This window comes from Tinamus guttatus, unplaced genomic scaffold, assembly GCF_059628265.1.
Source record: "Tinamus guttatus ecotype Peru unplaced genomic scaffold, ASM5962826v1 Tinamus_guttatus_pri_ptg000172l, whole genome shotgun sequence".
Classification (NCBI taxonomy): domain Eukaryota; kingdom Metazoa; phylum Chordata; class Aves; order Tinamiformes; family Tinamidae; genus Tinamus; species Tinamus guttatus.
Window position 1 is genome coordinate 5,581,992 of NW_028288706.1, and position 17,145 is coordinate 5,599,136.

General features: G+C 39.7%; 1 protein-coding gene across 29 annotated transcripts in view; it reads right to left on the reverse strand.

The window, feature by feature from the left end:
* The window catches only part of MAPK8IP3 (mitogen-activated protein kinase 8 interacting protein 3), a 63,992-nt gene that overhangs the window by 41,573 nt on the left and 5,274 nt on the right, over positions 1-17,145 (reverse strand). For all 29 annotated transcript variants that reach the window (XM_088523182.1, XM_088523180.1, XM_088523177.1 and 26 more), the window contains exons 2-4: positions 4,652-4,772; positions 3,942-4,012; positions 3,440-3,531 (exon numbers count right to left, since the gene is read on the reverse strand). In XM_088523182.1, coding sequence (XP_088379308.1) covers positions 3,440-3,531; positions 3,942-4,012; positions 4,652-4,772 — 284 coding nt within the window. The remainder of the gene's footprint in view (positions 1-3,439; positions 3,532-3,941; positions 4,013-4,651; positions 4,773-17,145) is intronic.

A 17,145-nucleotide genomic window follows, 5' to 3' on the forward strand; every position in this document is an offset into this window, starting at 1 on the left:
CCATCTATCTATTGCCCCTTTTTAATTTTTGTTTTTGTTTGTTTTTATATATTTTTATATTTTAGACAATCCATTTGGATACAGACTTCATCATTATCTTCCATCAGGAAATGGCCAGGCAACTGGTAAACACCTAATGCTGTATTTTATAATTATTTTTATTATTCTAAATCACTGTTTGTTGTGAGATTAGTATATACAATTTTGCAGAAAATACAAGAGCAAGATAACTCATTAGAGCCCATTTAATATCCACGTTGCCCAGAGAGATTGTGCAGTCTCCTCCTTTGGAAGGAAAAATGCCGTCTGGACACAGACCTGGGCAACCTGCTGTAGGTGACCTGGCCTGAGGAAGGGGACTGGACTAGATGGTCTTTAAAGGTCCCTTCCAACATCAACTGTTCTGTGATTCCCTGGTACAGTCTCCCTTGATGTGCACATAACTGTGTTTTCTTTTTTCTTTACATACACTCTGTAAGAAGGTGTACAAATGAGAACATAAAAATCATATTAACTGATTCAGAGTAAAGGCAGGATCTTTCTGTGAGATACCAGCACGTTCCAGCCCTGAGTTGTTGATCTGGTCAGAGTCACAAAAGTATCTAATTATTACAACCGGTGATGAAATAGCAAATTGACACTAATTTAGAAGACAAAACCTGCATTTTTTCCTGACAGAGATGAGAAAGAGCGAGCATGGATTATGCATTAGTTGTTTCACTTTTAGGCAAAACTGTTTTTCATTTTTGAAAAACAACTCTGCAGAGGAGGCATTTGCAGCAGATCAATTCTAGAACTTTGAAATCCTTGGACAAGTAGCTAAGAAAGGAGCTCCTCCAGACCTATTCACAAGCCTCCTGACCCAATTCCTTATGGGTCAGATTCAGAACTCCACCGTAAAACAGAAAACAAGCAGGAGAAAAACCAGGTGAGTCAGCCTGCCGCCGAGTTGAGCAAAAAACATTTAAATCTGTGATTTTTTCTGCCCTGTTTCTACCTTTTCTGTGATGTTGTTCAAACTTTTCTGCCTATTGAATGTCTGTGGGGCTGCTGTAATATGCTGTTATATAGAGAGGTTCTAAGAATTAAATAAATGGGAAAATGAACTTGCATATTACTTCAAGCCATGCTGTGTCATGTCTGCTCTGAAGCTCACAGCTCTCCCAATGCCTAACCGAGACACAAACAGCAGCAGGCTGTAAATGCAGATATCAGCAAGGCTTTTCTTGCAACCTAACTGGCATTTCCCACCCACCTGGAAAGATCTAGTCTGTCCTGTCCACCCCCAGTCATGGAGCGCCTAGCAACTCCTGCACAGGCATCTTCGCAGAGCCTCAGTGCTGGACTGCAAGTGAGAACTGCTTGTAGTTAGGGAGCACAAGTATGTCACCACTATTGAACGAGAGATGGATTGAATGCGATTCCTAATCTAACAGGGTCTCTTGCCTTCCATTTCAATCATGATTCTCTGGCAGAAAACAATGTGCTAGTCAGAGGATGAATATCAGGGCTGCAGGGGCTCTGGCCAGAATCCCAGGCTATTTACCAACGTTTCTGAAGACACATGGCTGCAGCTGCTCCCTTCCTCCCTGAGCCTCTTTCACAGGGGGTCGCCTTCTCTCTCCCCTTCTTTCTCATTTACAACACACAGCCAAAACTTTGGTAGCCTGGGTGCAGCTTGATCCACAGCGGTCTAATCCAGTGAAAGGAAGCCACAGCAGACAGAAGACTTCAGTTCTGGAGGTGGTTTTTGTTTTGTATTTTGTTTTTGTTTGTTTGTTTTTGTTTTTCCTTTTTTTAATCTCAGGACATGAAAATTCCTTTCAATTACATTACCTTGGTGGCAACTGACACTCTGGTATTTAAGTGTCACAGCCCTAAATACTAAATGCAAGGTACTACAATATTCTTGTTTATTTTTCCTTTATTCTATCTACTTTTACTCTTAATTTCAAGTAATTTTACTCCTTCATCTCTAAACTTTGCTCAGTGCTCTTTTATTTTCCACCATTTCTCTCAGATTCCACTGCTTGCTCTTCAAAAACCTACATGACTTTCTGCTTACCTATTTTTCCAATATTTTCAACTTCATGTGTTCTCCCATGCTCTCCAGTGCAAAATCTGTCATACCTCCTTTTCTTAGCCTAATGCTCTCCAAAAATTTATTTTTGAATGAAGTTCACAGATATTAACCAAGTGAAGTTCAGAGATATTAACCAGGATCAGTCAGACATATTTTATAAGATGCCAGAGAGAACGTAGTTAGCTGGTCATCCCTTCTGAGTATTCCTGTGCTGCTGGTACTGTATCTGTATATTTTCAGACCAACAGCTCCCGTGGCTTGTGGTTACGTGCAACCAGTGTGCAAAACCTTTCCATATTGATCGAGGCCGATCAATATAAAAGTTAAAAACTTAAAAAGTTAAAAAAGATCATGCAAGGAGAGCAGAAAGACAGAGTTTCCTTCAGCAGATTACTTAGTCAATATTGTTCCCCTAGGGACTACTGTTTTAGTTTAAATTTTTCTGGGCTAGTATGCATCATAATAGTGTTAATGGTATCATTAGCATGTAATGATTAACACAAATAATAATTTGACATGCCTGAAAATTCCCACAGAGAACATCTTTCTTATGGCTGAGTCATTTAATAGACCATGCTTGATCCCAGTAGATTAATATTGTGTATTACGTGATTTATTACTTCTCTAACCAATATTTCTGGAACTTCTCCTCTGTTATTTCTCACCTAATGGGTATTATTACTGGTATATAAATGCAACATAGAGAAAGCATCTGGTTCCTTCAAGCACAATAATCACAAATATGTGTACTGAAATCAATGCTATTGCAACTTTTCTGCTTTAAATCTGATATAAGACTGTAAGAACTGATGATTTTACACAGTGAAGTTCTTTCCTACTGCTGCCATTCTTTAAGCAAAGCCTGAATCTTACAGGTTCAGCATTATGAAAATGGGCGGGAGGGGACACCTTCTTGGGTATAAAGAGATCTATCAGATGACTGACACTGCAGAAATCTTCCCTTGAATTAGGAGAAATTAAGTATGAGCTACTGCTCTTAATTACTTCAGTTTTGTTGCCTTCTATCATGCAAACACATAAAGACATACACACACAACTATTCTCTCTGCCATCCCCATTTATTTTATAAGCTATTTACATGCCCCCTGAAAATAAAAAACTGTTTTTCCACAGGCTCATAACAGTAGCATGGTAAAGCCTAAGCTTTGTAACACCACAAAGCTCCTCTTCACCAAGCCTTAAAAACTTACCTACAAGTCATTACAAATAAGCTTTCAACTTCAATCCATGCCCAGAGGAAAGTGTCCCTGGTTCTGGTTTCTTTTGCTCTCAAACAAGTGCATTCAACTTTAAAGTGCCTGGATAGCATATAACATGGAGAGGTTATGGCCCTACCTTCTCCCAGGTACACTTCCCTCAGTTTGATTATTTCCACCAACTTGCTGCATCTTGGATCGTTCAATGTGCTCCACATAGGTCTGGATCATCTGGGAAGAGGGAAAAATCCATGAGCCAAACAGAAAAGACTCCATTTCTGTTTTCGCTTGATCTTCTCCAGCATCCATTTCCAATTCCCTTTTTTTTGCATGCATTCTTGTCTTTGCTGTTTTTTAAGCGAGTGATACAAGTGAATGCATTAATCGGACAGAAAACAGAGTCAAAAATGACAAAAGTTTGATACTGTAATAGAAGATTCACAAAATAGTGTATCCAAAATAATGAAAAAAATGTGTCCTTTAGACTAGCTGGCAATGGGAGATGAGGTAGTGGGACACTGTTTAGAAATTTCAGAAGCTACAGTCATCACTAGTATTGTACAGCTCAACTCTTTTACATGATTTTACATATGAGCTAAGAGTTTTTTTGGAAAAAAAAAAAAAAAGAGATGACAGCCTACCTCTGTGTGACGTTGGTGCAAAGCATTATATTCTTTCTTCATTTCTGATTCCCGTTCCTCCAGTCGTGAAACTACCAAGAAAAGATTCCAACTGTTAGCTCACATACACATTAGACTCCCCAAAGAAATGAGAAGGTTCGCTAAGTTTATATTTCAAGAGAGAGAGATTTTGTTCCTACTACAAAACAAAGCAATGTAATAATGCACATTATGGAATTTGATTTTCATTGCAAACTTATTTCATGGTTACCAATATATTCCCAAGATGAGCACATCAAATAGTGTAATGACATTTTAGAAACAGTAGACAACTGGTGTCCTACAAATGTGCTAATTTGATGATAGTTCAAATTATGCTTATGGTGGGCTCCTCTACCTATTTGAGGAACCACACAAAACACCAATTATTTCTGATGGGAAAATCAGAAAGCAGGATCTGAAGCTTCACCAATGGCCCAAATAACACAGCTAGACAGACTGGACATACTCCATATTGCAGAAACAATGTGGCCTCTATCAAATCAGTGTTAGATATACCCCGCATCCTCCAGACGGCTCACAAATTCCTACCAAAACAAGAGATGACTGCGAATTCCAGGCTTTGCATATATTACTTCAAAATACAAATAAATGAGAAATATTTCAGGGTAGCTGCATACACTCATAGAAAGCCAACTACAGAATCTTGACTGGTGCACAACGTGGCTTACTCTGGTCTGCATAGTTTTTGCTCTTCAGCTCCAGCTGTCTAGTCTGAAATTCAAGGTGTTCCACTTGGATTTGTAGTTCTTTCTTCTCCTGCTCCAATGCATCTTCAAACTCTATAAACTTCTAAATAGGGAGGAAGCAGAGAAAAAGTCAAGGGTAAGGAGTACGCATGTTTTCCCTGTGAGAGTTTTTCTCCTCCTCTCTCACAAAAAATGACAATTTAAGAGAATAAAATGCACAACAGGAAATATTATTGTTTTTAAGTAACAGAATCTGCAAAATAGCATTTAACCAAGTTAAAGAGAATGTTTTCTAAGAGAAAATGTTAACTATATTTAGCGTAAAATAATATATAAACTATGGCCTAATACAAGTTACATAAACCAATGCAATTTTGTCATCTGCAGTAATATTGTTCTCTCACATGCCAGGATGATTTCTGATTTAATTTAAGGTCAAAGAAGAAAAACTCTTATCGACTTTTCAAAGCTCGAATCGGAGGTGAGAAAGGTTAGAAAACAATGCAAATAAGGGCTAGACAACTGATAAAGCTAAATGAAAATTTATGTAATTTTGAAAAGAGACTATAAAGATTGTGTATAACTTTAATGGTTGAACCAGTAGGAAATCCTGAAAAGTCTTATTTATTTCCATAAGTTGAACAGGAGCCTGAATCAGCATGGAAAGGGAGAAAGAAATAGGACGAAAAGATGGACTGGCTCTGTAGCTCAGGACAAGTAAGACTTCCCAAATTAATGAAATTTTGCAGGACGAGAATCCCAGCAAGCCTCCCATTGGCCAGAAACCCCTTGGTGCAGCCAGCTTTTCTCAGGTCTTTCCTCCCACTACTCCTTCCCCTCCTGCTTTGGGAGCCAGGATCAGGCGGGGAGCCCGGAGCAACCTCAGCTCCCGGAGACGACAAGCTATCCCAGCACAAACTTGAGAAAGCCTCTGCAATAGAGGAATCAAAGGAGCGGAAAGGAAAACAGAACAGAAAAATACCTCATTTGAGGTTATTGCTTCTGTAAAATTCCACTTTGAGCTTGGGAGTTTTAGTAATTCTCGACATTGGTTACTGTCACACAGAGCAAGGATAAACAGATGGAAGAGCAAATCATACGAAACGTTCTATTCAGCAAAACCGTGGAGGATCCACGCTGAAGCTACATGATTGCTGATAAACTGTAGTTGCAGTAGCTTCCATGAAACATTTAAATCAAATAGGATACCTGAAAAGCAAGTACCACCTTCAAATCTCTGAGTATATTTAAGCAAACATAGTTATTGGGTTATAAATGGACCTTTTGTGCAAAACACTATCCAGCTGCAATAATGACACACAATCCACAGCACAGACAGACTCAGGTAATAAACTGGTTCTGATAGCACTTCCTAAGATAAAACTTAGGAAGAAGAAAGTTTCCTAAGAAAAAAATCCATATGGTTCAAAAATATATGGCATTTGCTTCATTAATCACAAACATCCTCCCTACATAAACCAAGTCTAAAATCCAGTATAACCATGCTTACAATGGAGTAGAACACTGAAACTATCTCCCTGGTTTTACAACAAATCCTATCTTGGTCTTAAAAATAAAAATCCAAAAATTCCATGCACTGAGCCTCATTACATTTTTCCTACAGAGCTAAATCTAGGGAAACTAAAACCACTGCAACAGGTCTCCTCCTAGAGATTACACACACATATAATCACACCATATGCTCTCTTTGCTCATTTTATGTATTTCTCTTTAAAAAAAAAAAAAAAAAACTTAAGAGCCCAGCCAGTTATGAAACAACAGGCCGAGTTGTCTGCACTAGTCCAGTAATCAAAGCATCAATCTGTCCCCTGAGCACTGAGAACAAGACTCAGTACTTGAGTATTTGTGCAATTCTACAACAGAAATACGACTCTACGTCATGCCAACTGCAGAGCCCATCAGATTACCTTTCCTGTCTCCCAACAGTCTTTTGCCTGCTTTGGAAAATGAGTTAGTTATGCACTAACGGTCTGTCAAACTTCATTAGGAAATTCAGGGCCCAGACTTGGAGCTGCAAAGCAAGAGAGGGAGGAGGAGAAAAAAGATGTCTTTAATCTTCCTTAGGATGCTTTATAGAACAAGAGGAGGTCTCAGGAGGGAGAGGGTCTAGTTGCAAAATGCTCCTTACACTGGGTCCTGACACAATCAGCACACTGCAATTTCCCATTAAAACCATGAAAGTTGGAAGGAAAAAAGGCACCAACAATCTGCAATGGTGGAAAGTACTGTTGCAAAAAACAAGGCCATCCTGCAGAGCAGAGGACTTCACCAGCTTCAGCAGTAAATGATCCCTCTCTTTACATACTGCAGTGCTAGAAATCTCAGTAATTTTAATTTAACAAAGTTAAACTACATTGGATTGCAAAAGTCAGGTGCGGGGGGCAAAACATGTTTAGCTAAGACTCCCAGAGAAACAGATGCAACAAAATGCACAGTAATTTTATCACTTTGATTTGTTAAAGCTCTGCACATAAAACAGCATGAGCCGTATTCCAGTACAGCAGTGGGAAGAAGCATGAACGTTTCCTGTTACTTCTAGTGGGAATAGCAATAACACAAGAGTCATCATTAAGTGTGTGAGCTTTGTCTTCGCCCTGTAAATAGCTGAAGGGCTACATCATTTATGATTCCTGCCCACTTTTGTTACTGCTCAGTAAATTCCTCTGAACAATGAGTCGGTCCTCATTCCTGCATAGCTGTATTTAAAGATATAAACACATTTTAGCCATGCCTGATTTGCTGCACTCAGTAGTCTGCAGTGTCTTAAATCTAACTGGGCTTTTATCTTTCTTTCCTCTGCTTTCCCCATTTATTGCAGTAAGATTTGGGGTTTTTTTTCCTGCTGTTCTTACTGCTGTTTTTCTAGCAATATTTTCTAGAGCTATCAGGAATGCCAATACTCTCCTTTCACCATATTCTTAAAAGGATTTGACTCTGAGACTATATTTTTCATTAATTTAAATACTTTTTCATTAAATTCTAAGACTGCAGAAGGATGTATATTTTAATTAAGCATTATTTTCTCTGAAATGTCAATAAAACATTCGAGTAGTCACTAATAAGTGTCCAACAATCTTCTTTATGGATATTGCAAAGGCATCCTACAGAATCACTATGTCACTGAAGAATGAGTCAAGAAAAAAAGGAAATCCTAGCCAAGATCACTGCACTGAGCAACAACCCTAGAGAAGCAGCAGTTTAACTTGCTCTGTTTGGAAGACTGTTTTAAGCCAACAGAAAAGCTATTTTCCCAGGATAATCTCCATCTCCTCTCAGGGGTTTGCTGAAAGTACTCTGTGCTAAAGCTCTATTGACGAATCCCTTTAATTATAGCCCTGGCCTAAATCCCTGTCACATCTCCCTTGTTCAGCTTTCACTCTCTTGGATTTTGAAATGGCCTCAGTTTGCTAGATTCCCATTCAAGAGCATCACACCCAAGGCGGGTAGAATTACATTTTGAAGTGACAATAAAACAAACAAAAAAAAAGAAGAATATTAAAAAAACTATTTCACAGATTTCTTGACAGTAAATTAGGAAGAAAAGGGGGGTATAAACAAATTTATTCCCACTATGTAGGTCATCTTTAATAGGATTCCTGGATTTTCTACTGTTGTTTTGGTTTAATTTAGAGAAATTGAGTGAGAGATTAAGTCTCTTAGACTTTCTTGTATAGACCTGTCTATTTTGCAGTCTCCAAGTAATCAAAGGAAGAGAAAACTAGAAATCAGCTAACGCCATCAGGTTTTCTTAACATACACCGTTACACACTACACTCACAGAAGAAAAAACAGAGACTACGGAATCAAAAATTCACATTATCTTTAGTATCCTCAGGGAAAAAAAAGGCATTTTGGGCAAGCGCATTGCAGTATATCCTGTTCTCTGTCTCGCTGGGGAGATCGAGTGGCAGCATTTGGGCACAGGGCCCCAAAGGCTGTCTCTTCTGTCCGGTTCTGGCCCAGCTTGTGGCTGCCTCAGGGCCGGTCTCGCTGTCTCCCTGGGCATCAGGAAGGGCCGGTGGCTGCAAGCGAGGAAAAGTGAAGGTCCAGGGAGGTGGCTGAGCAAGGGAACCCCCCCTCAAGCAGCCTGGGGGAAGGACAGTTTCACACAGGAGCACTGCAGGGCAGGGCACACTCTGTACAGGAGACAGCTTAGCACGCACAGCACCGCCTCTCAGCTGTCACGGGATGAGGGAGCTCCTGTCAGAGCACCCAGGAGAGCCCTGTTTTTTTTTTTTTTTTTTTTTCCCAGTAAGTCAGATGTAGATATTTCATACAACATCCATGGAAGGATGCGGCAGAGATCGAAATGACCTTGTTCAGCAACACAAGCAAATCCACCAGCACAAGCTGTGCCAGGTGTTTGGGAACAAGCACTCCAGGCATATTTGTATTACTCCCTTGTGCAAAGCAGCCTCTAGAGGTGGCTTCAGTGCAAGTAACACTTCATCTAGTGCCTGCAGCACAGCTTGTGGTTCATGGACCCCCCTAAGCAGCTGCAGATCACCCAGCTAAGCAGCCGCCGTCTCCGCTGCTCAGGATGCCTCTCACACAACTTGCCAGATGCCTCCCCTAGCACACAGGAAGTCCTCCTACTCCACAGGGCTCTGTGCACCAGCTCCTGCTCCCATATGTTACAGAAAGCATTTGCAATGAGGCAGGGAAAAAAAAGGGAAAACACAAATTAAATATAACACTTTTAATAAACAGGCTTGTAGGGGCAGTTAAGCTCTAAAAAACAAGCACATATTACTGAGTGAAATGCAGCTTGAGGGGACACCCATTTGAATGTTTTCCATCCATAATATTTACAAAGAGCACCAGGAGCAGTTACCACAGGAAAAAAATCCCTCAGTTTTACTCTGTTTCTTCATTAATGTTTTTCATTAAAGTTAGTACACAGCCGGGCCTATCTAGGTGCTAGACTCAGATGCACAAAGATGAAGCTCCTCATCTCTGGGGCAGCTAACAAAATCAGCATGAGGCTTCATAAGTGAAAAGAAACTACTCGTATGAATCAAATTCGTACCTGTGGCCTTAGAACAACCTCCAGAGGCTTACTGAAAGCAGATATTAGACACTGCTCTTGCTTCATTATAAGCCTAACTGTGAAAGAGGAAAAAAAAAGGGTGGACAAATAAAACAACTCAGCCTAGTCTTATAGTCTTCAAAAGACATGTTTTAAAACATCTTAAAAATGAAGTAATTTAAAAAGAAATCTGTCAAGAATTAAAATACCAAATGCATTAAATTTAAAACTGAAAAGCAAATTTGCTTGAACACATTCCTTCACTTTGGAGCCGCTAAAAAAAAAAAAAAAAAAAAAAGAAAAAAGCAGAAAGCTCTGGCTAGGTAACATGAGCATGACTTGCTGCCATGAACTGCCCTTCATTTTGCAGAGTCAGGTGCTGTGATTGATTTTCTCCCATTGCTTCACTGTAAGGAGCTCAGATCCGACACGTACCTCAGCAAGTTTACAACTCCCAGCTGTATTTCTACAGAGATGGAGCAAAGACATTTAGAGACAAGATCCAGAAACAAGAAGCACCGGATAACTCCACTGATTGATAAGAAAAAGTACTATTTTTTTGTAAATTTAATCCCACTATGAAAAAGTGGATGGATGTACTTGAACTAGATAGCAAGACTTCCCACAGCTTTACAGCTTTTTAGAGAACATTTGCACGTGCTTTTGAAGAATAATTTGTGGACTGACACTGTTGCCTCTAAAGAAATTCCGAGGTTTGCTTTAATGATACTGCAAATCAAACGTCATACTGAAGGAAAACATCAACAGTGCTTGACAATTACCTCACTTCCCCTGTAAAACTCATCAGTTCTGCCCTCCTTATAAAAAACAATCAATTCTGACATCTGCTATTTTAATGACTCTGAAACTAACCTAGCTTACTTGTTTACTCCCTTTCAGAATCACAGAATGGTTGAGGTTGGAAGGGATCTCTAGAGATTATCTAGTCCAACCCCCCTGCTCCAGCAGGGACACCTAGAGCACATGGCACAGGGTCGCATCCAGGTGGGTTTGGAAGATCCTTCTGAACACCAGAATCTTCAAATTCAGCAAACAAAAACACCAACAAACATAACACTGCTAGATTTATCAGTATTTCAAAACAGATCCTGCATAAAAAGCAAAGAGTAGAATTTATCTAAAACCACCAAATATTACGTATAAAGCATCATGACTTGTTCAGCTGCGCTCATGAGATTCTGAGTTATGTTATTTTTTTTTCAGCACAGAAAACACATTCAAGAGGTCATCCCACAGTGGAATACAGTAGGTCATATTCAAAGCCCATGCTACCAGGTTTCTTCACCTTACACAGGTAAGAGCAGTAAGAAAAAGCAGAGTCTTTTATACTGTTAAACACATCAGTGATCTAAGAATGCCAGATAAAGAGACCACTCTATATAAAAATTAATCACATGGATTTCTTTCCACTAAATTCTATCCTCTGATTTAAATCAGGTTTGTAATAATCCAGGATTAAATTATGACAACCAATGACACACACTACTACATAAAAGGAAAATATCTGGCTTAAATTCGTCTTAGGGCGAAAGAATGACTTTTCCTCGGAAAAGCAGCTGTACATGCAGACCACTTAGCTTCCTGCTTTACTGGATTTGCAAAGGAAGAAAATGACTAAATATAGTAACATACAATCAGATACCATCATATTGCATCAACAAGAAATCAAGCGAAGAGCTAGAGTTGCGCATATATACATATATATATATATGCATAAAACATTACATGGCCTTAATCTGACTGGCTGGTAGTGCGGGCAAGAGCATAGGTTACCAAAGGGAATATTAGAGGCTCGGGCCCAAACCCTCCTTTGCTGCTTGGAGATTGCAGCACTGAGGGGGCAAAAGCAGCGCTTCACAACACGGTGAGGAACAAACAGCCACCAGTGACTTCTGTGGGCTAGGTCACCACTACCTGCAATAATTAGATACTTTTGTGGCTCTGACCAGAAGAACAACTCAGGGCTGGAAAATGCTGGTATCTCAAAAAAGGATCCTGCCTTTACTCTGAATCAGTTAATATGATTTTTATATTCTCATTTGTATGCCTTCCTACAGGATGTACGTAAAGGAAAAAGAAAACACAGTTATGTGCAGATCAGGAGAGACTGTACCACGGAATCACAGAACAGTTGAGGTAGGAAGGGACCTTTAAAGACCATCTAGTCCAGTCCCCTTCCTCAAACAGGGTCAGAGTAAAATTTATGGCACACATCAGTCTAGGAAGTCTTTTTTGTTTATGCAAATATAATTATTTGAATATTTCTGTACTGAATATTTAAGATGCATGCCATTGATTTACATGAGGGGGCTTATCTATGAAGATGTATTTAATATGGAAAAACAAATGTATTTTACAACTCCAAGGAAGGAAATAATTTTAATTAAACATAATCATACGATTAACTTTATTAATAGTACATTATTCTAATTAGCTATAATTAATTTTCATTTCAGTCAATTCAAAAGCAGGATGAGGATCAGTTAACATCATCTCTGACCCCCAGTAAAGCTGACATTTAATTTATTAGTAAAATGGCCAAAACATAGTAGATCTGGAAAAAAAAAAAAAAAACTCTTCCTTTTTCTTCCCATTTTTTTCTGACACATTATAAAGACATTTTTACCATATTGTTAAAAAAGTCTTTGGGATGTTACCTGCCAAGGACACACAGTGCATAAAGTCTCATGATAGAAAGACACTCAGAGCTAAGGCCGATGCCTGACCCTTCGCTATTCTCAAAGACAAACATATTCTGGCAGGACCACGGTCATCTGCATAAAAGTGTACAACTCCAGTCAAAGACTGTAAAGTCTCCTTTACAGTTGCAGAGACTCAAGATCAGATGTTTGCTCCTGTTGATAGCTTCAAGGATACATTAAGACAGCTGTTAGCTCATTTAGATACTCTACAGTTAGAGGTTAATATTTCACAGAATGCCTTCTGTGAAATGAATTTCCCTTCTGTCAATATATGCATGGATTACAATCCCCTACCTTCTTGTTCCAAGGCATCTGAGCCTTTTTTTCAAAAGGCAGGTAACTTTTCAGTTACATTGCTCTCCTTCCAGCAGGTCTGTCCCCACACTTGCTGTTAAACTGAGCCACAAGAGGCTCATCCAGGAGGTCCCAAGGGGACCCATCCATGCCCTTGACCCAGTTCCAGCTCTGCATGAGACAGCAAGGTTGCACTTCATGCACCTCTGTGGCAATCCAGGGACAATAACAATGATTACAGTAATTAAATGAATAACATTTTGGAACAAAAGATGCTGTGGAGTAAAAGGGGAGGTACAAAAAGGGATGAATTACTAGCGGGATTCTTCACAAAAGTCTTGTGAGCAAACTTGTATTTCCATTGGTAAACATGGCTAAGAAAAGCAAAGCGTGTGTCTGAAGTCTTGCAGATCACCCATGAACAGGGGTTGCTGTCACTACCACAGAGAATCACACAGGCAGAAGGGTGACAGTGGACCTGAGCAATGCAAACACAAGGTCATGCCCATAGGGGCAAAAATGTCTCCTGTCATGAGAAGGCCCGAGAGGAAGGAGCTGATTACAGAATGATTTCTCCATCCAATCTCAAGACGATGCGCTCAGGGCCACGTGCCACCGCAGCAGAGGGAAGGCAGGGAGGAGACGGATGAGCAGCCGCTCTCCCGCCAGCCAACACGCCACACACTGCGCCCGGCCAGGCTAATGAAGGGCGACAGCCCTCAGATAAATCTCACCGCGATGACTTTGAAAAAGGCAACTGGAGACGACGATGCTCCCGGGAGACACAAAAGCATGCACGCCACTACACAAAGTGCTGGCAAAATGTATCTGGAAAAGCAGCCACAGTCCAGCCACGTGCACAGGAACGATCGCTATGAACACCAGATGTGGCAAAGTGTTACTCAAAGAACACAGGGATGGGAGAACTTGATAAAGGGAGAGGTTGCTGAGTTAAGGCCAATGCTGGCACAAGAAAAACAGTGAAAACAGGCCACGAAAAAAAGAAATTGGAATTTAGAAGAATTTATTTGCTCTTTCAGAAGAGCAAGAAGATATTTAACTAGTTTGACAACAAAGCTTGATATATGACATAATGCAGTTGCCTACAATTCAAAGGCACTGGACACGATGACTCCTAAGGTCCTTTTCGGTATTCAGCTCCTAGGTTTTTAATTAAGGGTGGGTGTCTTTCCAAGAATGCTGGAGGCAAAACAGTTACAAAGGCAGTGCAAGATGACCACCTGAGACCCTATACAGAAAGAAGTTAGTAAGAAAATCAAATCAGGAAGTCCCTGAGGCTGTAAAAGAGTATCATATTTTATATATATATATATACACACACATACACACACACACACACCCCCCACACACACATTAATATTTCAGAATTTACAGTATCGCATATATGTGTCTATAAACAGATAAAACACTGAAAGCGAACATCAATAACAATGAAAAACGAAACCATATTGATGGAACAATTTTTTTTAAAAAAAAATGTATGGTTAATAATGTAAACTTTGTGAGGATTAAGAGTTACTTCTGTAAGCATGTACTTTATGCATTTTTCTGTCTGCAATTACAGTGCAAATGATGTAGCAATTTCCACTTAACTCAGGCTATACACTATGAAAGTCATCAAGCTGAAGGATCTGAATGGAAACAAACCCTGTTCTATCAAGGACCAAAAAAAATGAAGCTTCATATGGTGAAAAATGACTGAACCACATTTTTTTATGTGGCTGTAACACTGGAGAATTGACTTGTGCAAGAAAAGCCTATTAAGCACTACAGGAATAAGAAGCAGCTGCCACAGCCATCCTTCACCATCTATATCTCTTAATGCTTTTTTCATCCCTATTCCATGAACCTCTCCATCCTAAATGAAAGGATGTTCCTAGCAGAAAAAAATACATATGTGTCATATTGTACTATACTGCACTTTCATGTTCTAAAGTCTAAAAGAAAAAAAAATCTTTTTCTTACAAAAGAATATCGGATCTTTGTTAGAAATAATCCTGAGGTGTCTCAGCTGCATGGCACTTTGGTCAATCTCGTAATACTTCTCTTCTGAATGCTCAGCAGATGTACCTATCCACTTTTGCTATAGTATCTTGATATAATACAATACTGCAGCCTCCACAGCAGGGGTTTAAGATCAGAATGCAATCAGAGATACGACTACCTTATTTGCTAGGAAAACGTCAGAGGGCATTAGAACTAGGCTACATAAGCTCAAATCTAGATCATTTAGAGAAAGGACAAGAAATTCTCTACTACATCTAATATAAATTAGAGGTTATTTCACAACAACAAAAAAAATCCATTCCATGGAATTCTAGGAATAATATTAAAGCTTAGCAACAATTAATGGAGTGAAATAGGGAGTCCCAGACAGCGGCAGTCAACCCACCACAAAATATAAAACTCCTTAAGATTTCCTAAGAAAAATCCTACTTATCGGTTCTTTCGAAACACATCTGAGCTCTGAAACTTCTCACCCTGTGTGATTTTAGTTCTGATGCTCTGAAATACAGTTTGCAGTTTCCTAAGCAACACTGGCAGAGACCATGTATCGTGCATGAAACAAATTAAATGCTGAGATCACCAAACTCTTCTATATTTTACCACCACTGGTAGCTCTACAATGAACATCAAAAACTCCTCAAAACCCCTCCTCAAAAGGCCTAAACTTCTGGTGATATCTAAGTAAAGCAGAAAGATAGCTGACTAGCTGTCAATTTTGCCCATTGATTACAATCTCAGCTGAAAGTACCTTGTCCTGGTCTAGAACTGAAATCACCCTCAATCAAGAAGGGAACAGATGGAAGGACAGCCCTGCACGCATCTGCTCGTGCTTGCCCAGCAGTAAGGAAGGGCTGCGAAGGAAGGAGGGCGCAGGTTGAAATCCGGCCTAGGAGGCTCGCAGGTCACTGCGACCAAAAAACGCTGCTTTGGCGCACTCGGTGCAGCCGCTTAGAACTACCAGGCAGGTTCCACCGCGGCCGTCAGGAGAGGAGCCAGCTGGCAGCTCTGACGTCCCTGCAGCCCTGAGCAGGCGCCGCCTGAGCCGCGCTGCCCCAGTACTGTGGGACTGGGCAGGAAACAGCAACATCAAACAGTAAAGCGGAAAAGGAGCAGGAAAAAAACAGGTCCTCTTGCCTAGGACATCCAGTGGTTTTTGTCAGTGTCCCAAAAGGGTCTTAGGTTGTTCAGTCTTGCCAGAGGCAGCTATGAAAATTTGGAATGAGGGAGCAGGATGACAGGAAAGAAGCTGCATGCCAGAGCAACCACCTGATAGCTCTTCTCTCTCTTCCTGAGGTGAGAAGAAAGCAGGACCATGAAGCAAACTGCTTAATTTCATCAAGAGGGAAAAAAAATCCCACCAAAATATATATGGGGATTACAGTTCAGACTATGTATAAGCCTATTGTGGGGAAATCTCATCATTGCCTCACGTAACTAACATCTGGAAAATTATTTTCAAATTGCTCTTTAAATAAAATAATAGCTCATACTGTTCATGCAGACTGGTTTTACTTTCAAGGTAATTTTTAATAACATCCTCCTATTTATGAATATTAATAACCCCCATAAGCATGAGCGACATAAAGAGGATTCGTAGGATGGATCTATATTTGGACAGAAATATTTTCTTCCAAAAATAACAAGAATCATGTAAGATTACCAGAGGGTTATGTCCCCAGATTGATGGGCATTACATTTTGAAAGCTTGACTGCTCTTAAGGAAGCAATTAAGAAATATACATCATACGGTCCATGTCTGTTGCTGTCACAAATTAATAAAATTGGTAAACTTAAAAAGTCTTTTAAGTTATTTCACATAAGTGTAGATTTCCAACAATTTCTTAAAAAAATTCAAAATACCTAATTAGGTGTTTTTAACAAGTGCATTTCCCATAACTGTTTGTCAAACACCAGCATCTCTAAAAAGCTAAAAAGAGAGAAGTCCATACGGTTGACAAAATACCTGCACACAAACTCTTTATGAGGAGGAGATAAAAAGAAAAGAAGGAAAGACACCCTTGTAAAGCTATGAGAGCATTTTCAGTTCTGCCTAACCCCAAAGTATCTATCTTGTGTTTTAACTTTTGGTCTAAATTTGATTTGCTTGATATCTATATAGCTCATCCAATATTATATTGGAAAACTCACCCAGAAACTTAAAAATAGACTTTTTCTGTTTACCCACCCCCCTATCCCCAGGCTATAGAATAAATAATTTGATTCGTAGTGACATTTTATTTGCTCACATGTCTCTGTGGGCAAACTATTATCCTTATGCTCTTTGGTACATCAGACCAACCTGGTTTCTCACAAGCAGCAGGACATCTCTTGTACATCTCCCTGCACCACAAAACCAGAGCTGACTAGTGTGTCACTGAGAA